The sequence below is a fragment of the Podarcis muralis genome, chromosome 3 (genome assembly GCF_964188315.1).
Source record: "Podarcis muralis chromosome 3, rPodMur119.hap1.1, whole genome shotgun sequence".
Lineage (NCBI taxonomy): Eukaryota > Metazoa > Chordata > Lepidosauria > Squamata > Lacertidae > Podarcis > Podarcis muralis.
This window is the reverse complement of record NC_135657.1, coordinates 21,932,913-21,951,451: the sequence shown is the minus strand read 5'-3', so window position 1 is coordinate 21,951,451 and position 18,539 is coordinate 21,932,913. Positions and strand designations below refer to the sequence as shown.

Below are 18,539 nucleotides of genomic sequence, written 5' to 3'. Positions count from 1 at the left end.
CCTAGGCTCTGTGGTTTAACCCACAGCACTACCCGCGTCCCAATAGTGAACATAGAATAATGTATATCAAAGGGAAAAGTAAGCGGCACTGTGCTGATTCAGACGTAATGCTAAACCATAATTGAGTGTTGCAAGAAGGAGCTGAAGTGAGCCTCAGGCTTCTTTAGTTCCCCTTTATCCTCAGAAGCTGAGGGTGTGTGTGGAATATTAACATCTTTCAATTTAAGTATTTATTGTATGGTCTGCAGATTTCTATACAGCTTTATGGTATTCATCATGTGGGTGTGTATGCTGGAAGCAAAGCAAATTGGAGAATTTTAGTAATATTTTGATTACGCTGGGATGTAGAATGGGTTTTTTAAGTACAAAATGTGGTATTCTACTAAATTATACTCAGAGTAAACCTACTGCATTAATTTCAGTGGGCCTCTTCTCAGTAAAACTTTGTTGAATACCACCCAAACTTATGTTTGGGAGTAGATTGATCTACAATGGTGTGGTTTTTGCTTATGCCAGGTTGTTCTAGTTAATTAATAAATAAGAGCTAAAACTAATTTATATTTTTTTTTATTTTCTAGGACACTTGGCTCTATCACTTGACAGTTGCTGCTGGAAGCACAAATATAAACGTTGGGACAGAGTTTGAACAGCTTGTCTGCAAGTTGTTAAATATCGAAGGTGAACCCAGTAAGTCAATTTCCTTTATTGGAAATTAGTTCTTGTATTATATGACTGTATAGTTGTTCCAAACTTGGCAAATAAGAAAATAAGCTATTATTCCAGACATTTTTAAAAATTGGAAATACAATGCCACCTTGTAGTTTTCAAAAAGTTCACATAGGACTTTTTCTCCCAAGTAGAAGAGGCTGCCCCAGCAGTCCTTGTCTGTTGCATGAGGTTGCATGTTCAAATCCTGTATGGGGCAGCTGCATATTCCTGCATTGCAGGGAGTAGACTAGACAATCCTCAGGATCCCTTCCAAGTCTACAATTCTATGATTCTACGAGTTGGGCAACCTGTGGCTCTCAGCCTAATTTCACGCAGATGGGGGAGCCCAGAGGGAGAGAAGAGCAGGAGGGGAGGAACGCTGAAAATGGAGGAGATGGGGTAGCAAACCCTCTCCAAAAAGTCTGTCTTTTCCCTAGCAACCTGCTGGACAAAGAAGGGGGGAGGGAGAAAATGGGTAGCAGACAGAGAGAAAAGGGGTGGCCTCAGCCACCGCCAGCATGAATCCCCCCCTAAAATAAGTTCCCCAGCCCTGGTTAAGGGGAAATCAGGTGCAATGGACCAGTTCTTCAAACTGAAAACCTGGTATATGTAGAATGTTTTCAACTTGTTTCATTTGATTTGCACATATACCTATTTGATTTTATTAAAAATATCTCTTCAATGTACCTGTCATAGTTAGACTTGATAGAAAATCTTTGTCTCAATTAAGCCATCAAAGCTTTAAACTCTTGACACTGTCAGTAGCACTGTGATTTTACTAGACAGGAGTGGTGTAGCAGGGGCCTATTAACATTTTACAAAAATACAGTGATATTTCTGCCCCCTAGAAGTTTGAAACAGTACACACTGAAGCCTCCTACGTAGGATTTCAAATCATCAAGTACATCATTTGGGGGTTTGCCCATTCAAAAATAAAATAACATTTAGGAAGCATTGTTGCTACTTTTTTTCAAGTAGTGTTTTTAAAATGGTTGCATAATGCTTTGAGGAAAGAGCACAGGGGGGAATGTAGATTTAGTAAAAGCATATGTGGTATTATGCTGGACTATTTGTACAAATATTTGTACACACACATCTTGCCTTATGTGAAATAGTTCCTTTTTCCAAGATGATGATGATGATGAATAGTTTTGTTTATATAACTCCCTTCCTCTCAATGGAGCCCAGGGTGGTGAACAAAACAATAAATAGTATGTCACTTGTACATTATAATTTTAATACATTTTTAAACAGCCTAGCTATAATAATATACAGCTGGACAATAATACTGTTAAGACCCAGTACATGTTTCAAAAGCATAGGCAGACAAATATGTTTGTAGTAGAGAACTGAAACTTAACTGCACAGGGGGACAATTGCATTTTCCCAGCAAAGGAATTCCATAGTTGGGTGCTGCCACAGAGAAGGCCCTGTCTCAAGTAACCATACCACGGGCCATGCCCTTGGATGAGCTCATGAGCCAGGCCTCTCCATCTCTTCTCAAAGATGGGTTAGTCAGGCACTCCTTTAAATTTGTATGTATGTCTTAACTTTTTTGTAGAGCAGAGTTGGGGAACCTCAGTCCTGGAGGTTGAATGTGGCCCAGCAGGCCTTGTAATATATCTTGATTTCAGTAAAGCTTTTGACAAAGCCCCCTATGATATTCTTGCGAGGAACCTAGTAAAATGTGGGGTGAATGGCGTAACTGTTAGGTGGATTTGTAGCTGGTTGACTGACCGAACCCATCAGCTTGTCAACTTCATGTTAGGTCTCTCTTAAGAAACTGCAAAAGACTAGTTCTAAATAATAATGTTATTACTCTAAATAGAAGACTGTCTCTTTTTGTGTCCCAGCTTCCCAGATCTGGAGGCACCCTGCACTTTGTCACAGCAAAGATGGGATTACTTCTCCTCTTACAACCCTCCCATCTGAAGCATTGCAAACAGAAGCTTTAAAATTATTTAAGGTAAAAAAAAAAGTAACTTTTTCTGTGGTTGGGAATGATTTTATTCTTTTAGTATATTTTTTTTATTTGAAATGGTATAGAATGCATATTATAGTGCAGCCTTTTTCATGACTGCTCAGACAGTAAGTCCCATGAGTTCAATAGGACTTCTAGGTAAATGAGGCATTATAAAGCTAAACACCTAAAAAGCTAAACACCTAAAAACATTTAATAGGGAGTAAGCCTGATTAGATATGGAACAACAACTGGATATGGAACAACTGATTGGTTCAAAATTGGGAAAGGAGTACGACAAGGCTGTATATTGTCCCCCTGCTTATTTAACTTATATGCAGAATTCATCATGCGAAAGGCTGGGCTGGATGAATCCCAAGCCGGAATTAAGATCCCCGGAAGAAATATCAACAACCTCAGATATGCAGATGACACAACCTTGATGGCAGAAAGTGAGGAGGAATTAAAGAACCTTTTAATGAGGGTGAAAGAGGAGAGCGCAAAATATGGTCTGAAGCTCAACATCAAAAAAACGAAGATCATGGCCACTGGTCCTATCACCTCCTGGCAAATAGAAGGGGAAGAAATGGAGGCAGTGAGAGATTTTATTTTCTTGGGCTCCATGATCACTGCAGATGGTGACAGCAGTCACGAAATTAAAAGACGCCTGCTCCTTGGGAGAAAGGCGATGGCAAATCTAGACAACATCTTAAAAAGTAGAGACATCACCTTACCAACAAAGGTCCGTATAGTTAAAGCCATGGTTTTCCCAGTAGTGATGTATGGAAGTGAGAGCTGGACCATAAAGAAGGCTGATCGCCGAAGAATTGATGCTTTTGAATTATGGTGCTGGAGGAGACTCTTGAGAGTCCCATGGACTGCAAGATCAAACGCATCCATTCTTAAGGAAATCAGACCTGAGTGCTCACTGGAAGGACAGATCGTGAAGTTGAGGCTCCAATACTTTGGCCACCTCATGAGAAGAGAAGACTCCCTGGAAAAGACCCTGATGTTGGGAAAGATGGAGGGCACAAGGAGAAGGGGACGACAGAGGATGAGATGGTTGGATAGTGTTCTCGAAGCTACAAACATGAGCCTGACCAAACTGCGGGAGGCGGTGGAAGACAGGAGTGCCTGGCGTGCTCTGGTCCATGGGGTCACGAAGAGTCGGACACGACTAAACCACTAAACAAAACAAAGCCTGATTAGAAGCAGCATCGCTTCTGAGTAAACTTACATCTGAGTAAACACACATAGGACTGTGAATTTGAATAGTGACTTTCAAAAACCAGCCTTGCAGAGATGCCTAAATGTGTCCAGACATTGGCTTTGATAGTTTTCTATAGGGAAGGTGCTCCAGATTTATGAAGGAAGTACTCTCTCGTAGCAGTGTATGTGTGTTTCTTTGACTCACTTCCTACACTTATGAACCACCTTGCTTCCAAAGTGCCAAAGACAGTCTACAATTTCAAATAATGGCTGAGAGTGAGGAAGAGGGAAATATGCAAATTCATAATACAGCTCTTTCATGATGTTATATAAATAAATTACACAATAGAACTGGGGAGGTGGTTTGTGAAGGAAACATTTATAGGAGAGAGAACCATAACCTGATGGTGTTTCCTGCTTGGCAGGGGGTTGGACTCGATGGCCCTTGTGGTCTATTCCAACTCTATGATTCTATGACTCTATGAGAGTATGGCTCAGTGGTAAAGCAGACCATATGCTTTGTATGCAGAAGGTCCTAAATTCAGTCCCTAGCATTGCCTCTTAAAAGATCAGACAGCAGGTCATGTACAAGACCTTTGCCTAAGACCATAGAAGGCCATAGCCATTCAGAGTAGACAGCACTGGGCTAAGTGAACAAATAGTCTAATCTGGTACAAGGCGGCTTCATGCATTCTGATAATTCTGGGAAGGGAAGGGAGGAGCCAGCTAGCAGTTGGTTCCATAGAACTGATTGCCGTTCTCCAAATTACTATATCTGTACATCAGCCACCCATTGTCAATGAAGACAAAGTTCTTTCAAGTTTAAATTGGTTTTTTTATACCCTTGTAATTCAGTTTAAGTTTATATGCAACCCCCTCAAAATTAGATTTAATTAAATTAAAAATGCAAAATGGAAATTATTTTTTTCCTGTTCTCTGTTGCAGACTTGCCAGTTGTTTATAAATGCTGCAGTAGACTCTCCTGCCATTGACTACCATGTATCTTTGGCCCAAAGTGCTTTACAAGTCTGTCTCACACATCCAGAGCTTCAAAATGAAATCTGTTGCCAGTTGGTTAAGCAGACAAGAAGGCGGCAGCCCCCAAATCAGATGGGACCAGTGCAGGTACTGAACACTTTTACACCTGTCCTGAGGGATTGACTTGGATGAGTTTGTACCAAAACTTCTTGGTTACAATGTGGAGGTGGAGGACGATCCAGAAGATTACAATATGGGTAGTCTCTGTATAAGGCGGGTGGCAGGAAAGGAAGGGGAAGGGCATGGAATGCAAAATGGGCAGCAGAATAAGAGAGACGAGTGAGTTCAAAAATGGGGCATCTTCTTTGGCCTACGTTCCTGGTTGTTCAATGTCCACTATGTTCATAAACCTCCTTGTGCTTGGAGGCTGTTTGATTCTGAAAGAAACTTCAGATTGTGATGCTGATCTTTCTCCTTGCCCAGGCCTGGCAGCTTTTAGCACTCTGCATTGGACTCTTCCTTCCACAGCACCCATTCCTTTGGCTCATCAAACTTCACTTGAAGAAGAATGCAGATTCCAGGTATACCTTACAGGAAAATCAGACCATCAAATGCTAAATGATTGCCTTCTATTATGAACGAGTATAATTTAATGGCCATATTGTGTCTACAGATGTTAATTCTTTTTCATGTTAATTATTGACATTGCTCCATTGGTATTGGTGTTAATTTACATGTTTCATGTTAGTTCCCTGCCCAAGTAATATAAAGCCTTTAGTTTGCCCATTTATAAAGTGGTAACTCCACTGAATATTGAAATGGGGTCATCGGCATTACACTATCATTCTGTTTTTCAAGTTTTTCAACTTTGGAAACTGTGATATTGGAATAAAAGTTAGTAGACACACATGCATTTTACCTGATCCCTCACACCTATGTTAAAGAAGACCAGGAAAATATGAAAAGACATTATAATATTATCTCACTCAAAAACTCAGTTGTTGGTGTGCATATTCACAACATCATCCTACGTTTCACGTTTGGATCCCTGTCCGACTCATATAACCATTCTTAGTAGGGGATCGGAAGAAAGAAGCAGAATAGATTTCCATATGACTTGTTAAAAACATTCTTGAACATATTGTTTAACCATTATATGTTAAAATAATCTGTTGAAATCCCTGCTGCTTTCAGTTTGTTATGAAGCCTTGTTTTGTGTTCACAGAACTGAATTTGGAAAATACGCAATTTACTGTCAACGATGTGTAGAAAGGACACAACAGAATGGTGACAGGGAAGCCAGACCATCAAGAATGGAAATTCTTTCTACACTTCTAAGAAATCCCTACCACCATTCCTTACCTTTTAGTATTCCAGTGCATTTCATGAATGGCATATACCAGGTAGGCGTGAACCGTAAAATGATGGAGTATTGGTTATGCTGTCAGAAATATTTAAAGATGCTGTGGCTCTACTTTCTTCCTCGTCAACAAACAGATTGATATTTTTTATCCATTGGATAAATAGTTTGTGCTTTTCTTTAAAAAATGTATGGTTTGGATCTGAAACTTACCTTCCACAGGATACATTCTGTAAATGGAAGAGCATCTTTGGATATAACCCTCTGTATGTACCAAGATTTTCACCACGGTACTTGCTTCTTCAAAATCTAAGCTTTGTGAGAACTTATTTCACCTTTATGTTTCACTTGTTTTGTCTAGGTTGTTGGCTTTGATGCTTCTACCACAGTGGAAGAATTTCTAAACACACTCAATCAAGACACAGGAATGAGAAAACCAGCCCAGTCGGGTTTTGCTTTGTTTACTGATGATCCTTCTGGCAAAGATGTAGAACACTGTCTTCAAGGAAACATCAAGGTAAACAATCCCTTTAATGAGCTCACAGTCAAAATTACCTTTGAGCTGCAAAAGAAAACATTTTCCTTATTTAAGTGTGTTTCATTTTTCTTGGTGCACATTGACCGGGGGGAAGCAAACAAATGCTTGATTGTTTTAAGCACAAATGGTAGTTTTAGAAAGCTCATTAAAGATAGCTGTGGGAAGACAGGGGGAACTTGAAAAGGATTTATGGGGATATTTTTGGTGGCTTTGTGATACATGGGAATGGTGTTATAACAGTTTCCCATATGGGTTTGTGGTGTATTGCTAAACAGGAAGTGGGGAAAGTTCTACACCACTATCCACACAGAGGACACTCTGATGATGTCAATATTTTCCACAAATATTTAACACAAATTTATGGGGTAAGCCCTACAGCAGGCAAGTATGGCATACTTGTCATGCACAATGTTTTCCATTATCATGGTAACAAAATGGTCATAAGTCACATTAATTTCAGTGATAGCTCCAGGTCAGATGTCCCTAGGCTTTCTAGGGACCTGTGTGTGTTTACTCATATCCCACTAAGTTAAATGGGGTTCACCCCCAGAAAAGTTTGCATAGAATTACAACTTAAGTCTTTTGGTGATTATTGCTGTAAAATCAATACTAACTAAAGTGTACAAATTCTGTTTGGGCATATTTTGCCATAACTTGTGGTTTTCCTTGTAGATCTGTGACATTATTTCTCGATGGGAGCAGGCATCTAAAGAGCAGCAGCCTGGGAAATGTGAAGGCACAAGAACAGTGAGACTGACTTACAAAAACAGGTATGTAATACAAACATGTTTCTAAGAGTCATTGCTCTTAGATATATTTATAGTCTATTTGCAGCCCCAGATGAGCTCTCATAACTGAATTCAGTTCCAGGGCTCAGGAAGTCATCGTGTGAATTAATAGTTTAATAAGAAGTTAAGCCCATGAGCCAGGAATGGGGAACTTGTGGCTATCCAGATGATAATGGGCCAATTCCTATCAAGGTACAGATGTTTCAGCAGGGTTATTGTCAATTTAGCATTAAAGAGGATGCTAATTTCATTGGCCTACAGAAATGAAGTCTGTTTAAAGCTAGTAATTATTCCTCCAGGTATTTATACAGAGCATCATTAGCTTTCACATTATCTGACCGTTGAATAGCACAATTTCAAGTTCTTACTAGAACTGATGGTGAATTTTATTTATTTCATAAAAATTATACACTGCTTAATTTAAAAAAAAAACCTATTAAAGCAGTTTGCAAAAAGATAAAACAATAAAATTGAAGAAAAAATCACCATACTTTAAAACATACAAAAATTAAAATACTAAAACAGATTAAAATTACCTCCACTTTCAAGCATCTGGGTAAAAGGTAAGGGGACCCCTGACAGTTAAGACCAGTCGCAGACGTCTCGGGGTTGCGGCGCTCATCTCGCTTTACAGGCCAAGGGAGCTGGCGTTTGTCTGTGGACAGTTTTTCCAGGTCATGTGGCCAGCATGACTAAGCCGCTTCTGGCGCAACAGAACACCGACACCAGAGCAGAGCACGGAAACGCTGTTTACCTTCCTGCGGGAGCGGTACCTATTAATCTACTTGCACTTTTTTTTGGCGTGCTTTCGAACTGCTAGGTTGGCAGGAGCTGGGACAGAGCAACAGGAGCTCACCCCGTCGCGGAGATTCAAACCACCAACCTTTTGATCGGCAAGCCCAAGGCACAGTGGTTTAGACCACTGCGCCACCTGCGTCCCAAGCATCTGGGTAGGCTTGTCTAAACAAGAATGTTTTTAAGCAGGTGTGAAAAAGAGTACAGTGAAGGCGCCTGCTTGATATCAATAGGCAGGGAGTTCCAAAGTACAGGTGCTGCTACACTAAATGATTGAGTTCTTACACATGCGGAATGAGTATTATGTTGCATCTGTAATACTAGTACCTTTCCATTTAGTTACTTGGGTATACTCGTGCAATTTTCAATTGTAGTTTGTAGTTTCAATTTGTTCAATTTGTAGTTTGTCACTCTTTCTTTTTGTAGGCTGTATTTTTCAGTTCAAATACGTGGGGAGACAGAAAGGGAAAAGCTGCTGTTGATGTATCAGACAAACGATCAAATTGTAAATGGGCTTTTCCCTGTAAACAAAGATCTGGCACTAGAACTGGCAGCACTTATGGCACAGGTAAGGAACATTTGTGGTTGACCAGATTTGTAATTTAAAAGTACCCTCCACAAATTTCTTTTGTAATATGAAATAGTAGATAAATCTAACAATCACATTTTGTATCTTAGGACAGCATACATGGAATTATTCTGTTTTTTAAATTTACAACAACCCTGTGAGATAGGCCAAAATTGTGTGACTGGCCCAAGGTCACCCAGTGAATTTCCTGACTGAATTGTATTAGAATCCAAGTCTGCCCAGTCAAAGTCCAACAAAGCTCACTTGCCTTGTATAACCAAGACTGGGGGTGGGGGGTGGGGGCGTGAATTGGGAGAAGTAGATTTTGCTGGCCTCTGCCCACCTTCAGGTACTCAGTGGAACACCAACCAAGGTTGGCTGTCCCTGTGGTCCATATGACATGCATTCAGTTTGCCAGAAAACCCTTTTCGTCTTGGAGTGGGCCTTTTAACTGTTGTTGGGCCAGCTGGACAGATGGTGGGTGCTGTTGGTTTACTCTGTTGCCTAATGGTCTCCCTGACCAAGATGTTGGAGGTAATATTGAACATAGTGTTGGAGAACACCAGGGTGGTGTGTCTGAGTGGCTTCAGACCAAGGTTGCTTTGACTGGTCTAGCTTTGGATTTCATGCCCTCCATGGCAACCATGGGGTTGTCACAAGTTGTCTATCAACCAGCTCATACGGCAGGGCACAAACTGGATTTAATCTTCAATTCAGGATGGGGGGTGGGGTTGAAGGAATACCTGGATCCTTTGCTAGCAGGGGATGGTGGGAGTTGTAGTCCAAAAAATTTGGAGGGTACTAGGTTGGTGAAGACTGTGTTAGACTCTTCCATGAATTTTTTTTCTGCGTGTGTGCCCCATTAATATTCACAGTTCAGCTATTAAATATGAAATAGCTCATAGATTCTTGTTATCACAGCTCATAATGTTATTTATTCAATAAATGTAATATAATTGGCAGATACTTGAGAATTACATATTACAGTGGTACCTCGGGTTAAGTACTTAATTCGTTCTGGAGGTCCGTACTTAACCTGAAACTGTTCTTAACCTGAAGCACCACTTTAGCTAATGGGGCCTCCTGCTACCACCGCACCGCTGGAGCACGATTTCTGTTCTCATCCTGAAGCAAAGTTATTAACCTGAAGCACTATTTCTGGGTTAGCGGAGTCTGTAACCTGAAGCGTATGTAACCTGAAGCGTATGTAACCCGAGGCACCACTGTAGACTGTAGGTACTGAAATAACATTGAAGTGCAGAAATATGTATGTAAAAACAATCTTACCTATTTCTTTGCATATCTACTAGGTGGAGATTGGGGACTTTGAACGACCTTTCTCAACTCCAACGGGGCAAATCACTTCCCAGTCAAAATCTAATCAAACTTTAAAGCAAGTTGTGGAAAAGTTTTACCCCAAAAGATATAGGGATGGATGTTTAGAAGAACAATTGAGGTATGCTGCTAAAGTCTTTACTCTCTCCCCCCCCCCCATTTAAACAAACTGAATGGGGAAAGTGCAGTTTTTAGTCTTTTTCATTTTTTAGTGTTGTTATTTAATTAGATTTATTGTCTTACTCATTGCAAAACCTCAGATCTCTGAATGATGGGCAGTATAAATACCTTCAAAAGAAATGATGATATTGTCTGCCAAAACATATTCTCGGATTAACTGCCCTAGCCTTGTGACCTGTAATCATTTTCCCGGCCACATATCCCTATTCTCCAGTTATTTAGAAATGGTCTCCTGCCATTACACCATTCCTTGCCCACACAAAAGTGCAAATTTTACTGAAATTTAAAACTCCACCAGCAGACTTAGAGTAGGCCTGGGCTTTGGGAAGAGAGAGAAAGGAATGGAGGACTATTTTCAGGTGGCCCATTTTATTATTCCATTTCTTAAGAGGCCAATTTTAATTTGTAGACTGAGATAGCAAAGAGAGATCAGAATACTTGATTATCACATGTTGCATTTTGATTTGAAATGCTGTTTTGCTTCTCCCTCTCCCTGCTACTTAAGACTTAAACATCCTTATGCTTAATGTCAATAGACAGCTTTGTCAGCGACTCTCAACAAAATGGATGGCTCTCCGTGGTCACAGTGCTGCAGATTGTGTGCGCATTTACCTTGCTGTTGCTCGAAAGTGGCCTTTCTTTGGTGCCAAATTATTTGCAGCAAAAGTAAGACTTTTCTTCTCTTTCTTTCTTTCTTTCTCAATTATGCAGGCAGAGCCACACAGATAAGTGTGTATACCTGGGTCCTCCTGATGTCTTTGGACTCCAATTCCCATCAGTCACAGTCAGTATTGCCAGTGGCTAGGGATGATGGGAGTTGTAGTCCATCGGGGGGCACTAGTTCCCCACCCTAGTGGGCAGGATTGCAGCATGACTGCAATCCTGTATGCATAAGGAGACCCATGCACCTAATTGACCCACATTCCTTAATTTTAATGAGTCTACCCTGAGTTAAACTTGTAAGTAGCAGAGAAGTTGGTGCATGAGGCTTTCTAGATTTGTCCCACTCCCATATAAGACAAACCTGCTGGATCAGTGGCCAACCAGTTGAGCACAACAGAAGTCCATCCACCTGCAATTCCCAGCAACCAGTATTCAAAGCTATGCTGCCTCTGACAGTGGAGGTAAAACAAAAACGAATTCATGGGGGACAAGGCTATGTGGTTTCCAGGGTGGGGGTTGTTCCTGGAAATTATAGGCCAATTAACTTAAAGTTTATCCTGGGAAGATTAGTGGAAAGTATTGTTAAAGATAAAATAACCAAGCATATAGAATAACAAGCCTTGCTGAAATAGAGACAGTTCAGCTTCGGCAAGGGCACATACTGTCAATAAGTAGATATATAAAAGCAATCCTTTTGACAATAGTGTACTTGGACTTTCAAAAAGCTTTTGACAAAGTACCTCAGCAAAGGCTCCTGCATGAACTTAGCAGTCATGGAATAAGAGGAGAGGTCCTCTTATGGATCAGGAATTCATTAGGAAGCATAGAGTAGGAATAAATGTATAGTTCTTCAAATGGAGGGATGTGGAAAGGATTGGTTATTGGGACCTATGCTTTTAAATGCAATTCAGTGTTAACAAGTGTAATGTTCACACAGAAATGGAACTATATAATAATGATACCGTTTTTCTCTGTCGCCTCAGAAATGCAAAAATACTTCTATAGCTTGCCTTCAGTCGCTTCTCTTTTTCTCGTATCTGACTATCCTCTACCTCACAAATTTAAAGCAGTGCTTCAATTAGTTCACTTTTATTCAGTTTCGTAATTGTAGCTAATTTCAGTATATCTTCTTTCTAGCCTCTGATAATATCAACATTGGAGAGTTCTTTGGTGTGGCTTGCTGTTTATGAAGATGGCATAAATATTCTTGAATACAGCTCTATGGTAAGGGAAGATAGTTGAAATGTTGGGTAAAGAAAGGGGTAATACAAAATCTGTGAGCCATGTTAACCAATACATTCTCTCTCCATTAATCTTTAACAAACTTGTGCAATGGATTAATATGTCCCATGCACTTAGAATCTGAACTAACAGACTAAGCAGCTAACTATTAAAGGAATTGCTTAAAGGTTTGCATTTTAATAAGCACTAATGTGAAATTATTCTCTTAAGTGCCATATGCAGTGTTCCATTTATGTGTGGGAACTTTTGTGTCCGTACCTCACAATGGCATTTACCCCAAAAAGTATTCTGAAAGGAAGGGTTCCTTTAAAGCTGCACCCTATGAGAGGGGATGCCATTAGAAGAAAATATGTGCTAATTTTAGTCTGTTTCTGCGTTTGTTTTTATTTTCCCAGTATTACTACATGTACACGAAAACACACAAGCATGCATTAATATATACACCTCTAAAGAAAAGGTAAAGGACCCCTGACAGTTAAGTCCAATCATGAACGACTCTGGGGTTTCAGCGCTCATTTCGCTTTACTGGCCAAGGGAGCTGCCGTTTGTCTGCAGACAGTTTTTCCGGGTCATGTGGCCAGCATGACTAAGCCGCTTCTGGCAAAACCAGAGCAGTTCATGGAAACGCCGTTTACCTTCCCACCAGAGCGGTACCTATTTATCTACTTGCTCTTTGACATGCTTTCGAACTGCTAGGTTGGCAGGAGTTGGGACCGAGCAACGGGAGCTCACCCTGTCGCGGGGATTCAAACTGCCAACCTTCCAATCGGCAAGCCCTAGGCTCAGTTGTTTAGACCACAGCGGCACCTGCATCCCCATACACATGTCTATATGAAGATAAATATTCTGGATAGAAATAGTTGGGCTAATGAGCCATGTGCTGGTAACCTTTGTGTGGTGTTCTACATAGGGCTGCCTTTGAAAGCTGCACAGAAGCTACGACTGGTGCACAGTTCAGTGGGCCGGGTGCTAAACAGCCGTATTAGCAGAACATCTATTACACCTGCCCTCCAAGGCATGCACTGGTTATCAGTTTGTTTCCAAGCTCAGTTTAAGGTATATGTTACTGTGCAAAGCCGGTATCATTTCAATATCTGATGGAGCATCTTCTCCCATGTACACTTGCCCAAAATTTAAGATCAGCAGGGGAGGCCCTGCTTGCAGTACTGCCACTCTTTGATGTGCAAGGAATGGTGACAGATGGGAATGCTTTCTCTACGGTGCCTCCCAGATATGGAACTGACTCTATTAGGAGGTGCGCCTGGCCCCTTGATGGTACTTTATTTGCTGCTTAGTAAAGATGCACCTCTTCACCCAGGCTTTTGGGACCACATGAATTATTTTAGATCAGATTGTTTTCCCCCCCGCTCCACCTTCTTCACTGTCGTCATCTTTTGTGTTTTAATTCTGCTTTAAAGTGATATTTTAATATTGTTTTGTATGTTTTATTGATTATATGCACCCTACCTGGGACTTTGCAGTGAAGGGTAGGTACCAGATTTAAATAAATATGATGTAGGACATGGGTTGCCAACCTATAGGTGAAAATCGGAAAATTAGAATATCGTGGCAAAGTTCATGTATTTCAGTAATTCAACTTAAAAGGTGAAACTAATATATGAGATAGACTCATGACATGCAAAGAGAGATATGTCAAGCCTTTATTTGTTATAATTCAGGCCCACAGCTGGGAAGAGGGCGGGGTTAGCTCTCCCCTCGCCAACTGTGACCACCACCACCAACCCGCAAAAAAAAACCATATCCTGTTGCAATTAGGTTTGGAAACAAAATACAAAACATTCTGTTGCCTCCAGTACAGTGGTACCTCGCAAGACGAATGCCTCGCAAGACAAAAAACTCGCTAGACGAAAGGGTTTTTTGTTTTTTGAGCTGCTTCGCAAGACGATTTTCCCTATGGGCTTGCTTCGCAAGACGGAAACATCTTGCAAGTTTGTTTCCTTTTTCTTAACACCGTTAATACAGTTGCGACTTGACTTCGAGGAGCAACTCATAGAACGCGGTGTGGTAGCCTTTTTTGAGGTTTTTAAAGCTTTTTGAGGTTTTTGAAGCTTTTCCAAAACTTTCCCCACACCGTGCTTCGCAAGACAAAACTCGCGGAACGAATTAATTTCGTCTTGCGAGGCACCACTGTACAAGGCTTCTTTCAAGCCTGATTGCAGCAGAAAGTCTTTTTCAGCAGGGTGTGTGTCGCAGTTGAAGACAGGGCAGTTGAGCCTTCCCTTTGCAGTTGTGACCCCCAGCCCATCCCACCCCCAAAAAACCTCCCCCCACTACAGTTAGGCTTGAAAGAAGCTTCTTGTTGGCAATTGCTTCTTTCGGGCTTAAAATGGCAATGCAGAAGGAGTACCAAGGAATGGTGAGGACTAAGAAAGGTCTTGGTGGGCATGTGTAGCCACAGTATGCAGTGAGCCTGCCACAAAATAGCTTATTGGGGCATATATGGTGTTGGTCATGTAATGGAAAGATGTCGGCTGCAATTCTTGCAAACTTAGCTAACCGTAAGCACACTGAACACAACCAGACTTTCTTCTGAGTAGAAATGCATCACGTTTAATTCTCCATATGCCTACATATGGTGCCATCCACTAGAATCTTTTAAAAAGACATTTATAATTATTAATTAGCAAAGTTTCATCAGATTTTGTAATGAAGAAATTATATTTAAACTATAAAAATCTGTTTTTGCTCTTTTTCCTGCTTGCATGAAACTTTTGTTTTTTCTTCTATTTTTCAAGAGGTTAATAGTGACATATTTATATAAGAACCTAATGACATTTGGAGGCTATCAAGATGACTTCATGCTGGTGGTCAACAATGTGCACACACAAGAAAAGCAAACTGAAAAGTTGTTGTTTGCTATGGCCAAACCAAAGGTTGGTATGTTAACTGGTCCTTTGTTATCTTGTATATAGAGTTATAGAATTGCAGAGTTGGAAGGTACCCCAAGTGTCATCTAGTCCAACCCTCTGCAATGCAGGAATCTCAACTAAAACATCCATGACAGATGGTTTTTTAACCTCTGCTTAAAAACCTCCAATGAAGGAGAGTCCGCAACCTCCTGAGGGAGTCCATTTCACTGTTGAACAGCTCTTGCTGTCAGAAAATTCTTCCTGATAATTAGTCAGAATCTCCTTTCTTGTAACTTGAAGCCATTGGTTCGAGTCCTACCCCCCAGAGCAGGAGAAAACAAGCTTGAAGGTGGCTATCGTATCTCCTCTCAGTATCCTCTTTTTCAGGCTAAACATACCCAGCTCTTTCAATAGTTTCTCATAAGGCTTAGTTTCCAGATCCTTGATCATCTTGGTTGCCCTCCTGTGCGCACACTCCTGCTTGTCAATATCCTTCTTAAATTGTGGCGCCAGAACTAGACACAGTATTCCAGATGTGGTCTGACCAAGGCAGAATGGAGTGGTACCGTTGGTTCCCTTGATCTGGACACTATACTTCTGTTGATGCAGCCTAGAATAGCAGTAGCTTTTCTTTTTGGTGCTGCTGCATTATGCTGTTAAACTTGTGGTCCACTAAGACCCCTAGATCCCTTTCACGTGTACTACTAATAAGCCAGGTGTTCCCCATCTTATATTTGTACAGCTTCCTACCTAACATTTCTCACTGTTGACATTCATATCGTTAGTTTGGAAATACCACAAGTTCAGCCTCTCAATATGCTGTAGGTTATAGCCCTGTTTGCTTAGAGTTGCAAACATTTTAGATGTGCAGATGGTCTTCTACATCTCTAAGTTTTGCTATTTCAATTTTTTTAGATTCTTGAGATTACGCTACTGATTGCTAGTTATATCAACGATTTCCATCAGCAAAAGGGAGCTGCTCACCATCTTTCTGCTCCAGCGACACTGTCTCCACAGGCAGAAAGACAGAAAACTAAAGACATAGGGTGCCATCCATTTATGTTGAAGAACAGACCAACCAAAGGACCTACCTTGTTATGAAAAGATCATGTGCCTGTGGAAATGCATACTGGCTGAATGTTTATGTATTTTGGGTACTACCTTGGAAAAGGAAATCTGATTGAAGTTGGATGAAATACTAGTGGTGCTTACCATGAGCCAATTCTGCTCCCGTGTGTGACCTACTTTTTCTAAATTACTCCAGAGGCACCCAAAGTATTAGGAAAACCACACATATGGACACATGCATGTTCTTTATATTCGTCTGCCTGGATAGGCAGAAGAAACACTGTGAACCTGGTTAATAATTAGTAGTTAGAAGTGCAATGCTTTGAATACCAATAGTTTCATACACGCCCTGCCCTTTCTCCTTTCTTCTTTGTGGTCCTTTTCGGTTTTCTTAACTTGTTCCTGGAAGGAAAACATCTAAAGCAAACTTCTAATTAACCTGTGTGTCAATTTTGGAAGGATAACGTATCAGATGACAACAGCTACTGTTTGGGGCTAATATTGTTCCAATCAAAGCATTCCGAAAAGACATTCCATAGGCATTAGATTTGTGAAAGGTATTTCTTTTCTTAATGACATTTGCTCTTAAAACTGCAATTGCAGGAGTTCTGCTAACAAATACCAGTTTCAAGGAGGAGAGTGGTAGCATGTTGAATCTGATTGATATGCTTTGGGGCCAGAATGTACCAAGAGAACAAAGGATAATTCAGACTGTCTAGTGTGAGGGCAATTCTTTTACATTATTTTTTTTTTAAAAATTAACTTTCATCTCTATTATATGTAAGGAGCAGTAGATTTCACACTCCAGCTGAAAGTCATTGAATGATAAGTAATCAAATGCTGAGGTATGTAGTAATGTGCTTTTACATGTGAATTGGGTCTAAGTGACACTGCTCAACTTGAAAATTTGCTTAGTGTTTAAAAAGCCTGATATCTAGTCTCTATTTTCAGATAGATCTCCCTTCTTTACCTTTTCCATCAGCTCTCCTTATCTTGTACAGTCGTACCTTGGAAGTCAAACGGAATCCATTCTGGAAGTCCGTTTGACTTCCTAAACATTCAGTAACCAGAGTGCGGCTTCTGATTGGCTACAGGAGCTTCATTCGGAAGCCAAGGAAGCCTCATCAGTCATTCGGGTGCCAAAGAACATTCACAAACCGGAATACTCACTTCTGGGTTTGCAGCGTTTGGGAGCCAAAACGTCCGAGTAACAAGGCGTTCGGGATCCAAGGTACAACTGTACTGCAAATCTAGTCTCTTAAATTGGAAGTTTAAATTGGAATCAAAGCAACCTTTGATTTATTTATGTACAATACTTGTAGTCACTGTAGAATATGAGTTGTGTTTGAGCTGATGCAGAGTATTAGCATTATTGTACACATGCAGGTTATCATTTGATGCTGCACTCAAGTGATGGGTATATGTGCGTGAACTCAACCTTTTATTTAGCTGTGTATGAGCAATACTGACACAGCTGTCTGGTCAGTTACTAGTACTTGGCAAAGAAAAGAAAAGAGTAATTGGTGCTTTAAATCACTGATGTATATGGTCAGAGTAATCTACAGATCTATCATTCAGGCAGTATTTATAATTTCCTTTGATAACTAGAATTAGTGACATATGTGAATATGAACTTTTTATTAAATGTTTATGTGAAGTCTCTGCCTTTAAATGAGCTGAAGGACATCTTTTTAAAGGGTCGTGGATGAGGTATTTTCTTCTTAAAAGAATGTTTTACACATCCTTTACAATATGGACAGGATCAGGCAATGTAATAGGTACTAACAACAACAACAACAACAACAACAAAGCTTCAGCCAACTAAAAAAGGGCCAGGCCTAACTAATGTACCTCTGTGGGTAGTCTACAACTCCCATGTAATTGCAGATCCAGCCTGCCATCTAATACACACAACTTGGGAATAGTTATGCATAAGTTTGTACTGTTAACCTCCCTGTTCACTTTCTCACTTGTTCGTTATAAGCAATTTAAGCTAGGGGGCGGGCAGAGATGGCACTCATATTTCTTAGTCCCACCCCCATTAAAAAATATCCAGTTACTATACTTGTACAAAACAATAAATAATTTTACAGCTAACCGTTCTATATTTTTATGGAAGGGTTGAGGTTAAAATAGGTATGCCTCCGCATCTGCAGCCTCTTCAACCTCTGAAATAAACTGAAAGTTTTATTTAGTAACTGCAAACTACGAGGTGCTAGTGAAGTTGCTAAAAGTGGTAGAAAGGTCAGAGCCTTTTCAGATGTAGCCTGCCACCAC

At 40.5% G+C, this 18,539-nt stretch overlaps 1 protein-coding gene across 2 annotated transcripts in view; it reads left to right on the top strand.

The window, feature by feature from the left end:
- The window catches only part of PLEKHH2 (pleckstrin homology, MyTH4 and FERM domain containing H2), a 58,223-nt gene extending 41,211 nt beyond the window's left edge, over window positions 1-17,012 (top strand). For both annotated transcript variants that reach the window (XM_028724802.2, XM_028724805.2), the window contains 13 exons: window positions 579-687; window positions 2,562-2,674; window positions 4,823-5,002; window positions 5,339-5,436; window positions 6,081-6,258; window positions 6,577-6,732; window positions 7,426-7,523; window positions 8,763-8,904; window positions 10,215-10,360; window positions 10,956-11,085; window positions 12,220-12,306; window positions 15,081-15,218; window positions 16,110-17,012. In XM_028724802.2, coding sequence (XP_028580635.2) covers window positions 579-687; window positions 2,562-2,674; window positions 4,823-5,002; window positions 5,339-5,436; window positions 6,081-6,258; window positions 6,577-6,732; window positions 7,426-7,523; window positions 8,763-8,904; window positions 10,215-10,360; window positions 10,956-11,085; window positions 12,220-12,306; window positions 15,081-15,218; window positions 16,110-16,295 — 1,761 coding nt within the window. In that variant the 3' untranslated portion in view covers window positions 16,296-17,012. The remainder of the gene's footprint in view (window positions 1-578; window positions 688-2,561; window positions 2,675-4,822; window positions 5,003-5,338; window positions 5,437-6,080; window positions 6,259-6,576; window positions 6,733-7,425; window positions 7,524-8,762; window positions 8,905-10,214; window positions 10,361-10,955; window positions 11,086-12,219; window positions 12,307-15,080; window positions 15,219-16,109) is intronic.
- Window positions 17,013-18,539: the final 1,527 nt, after the last annotated feature.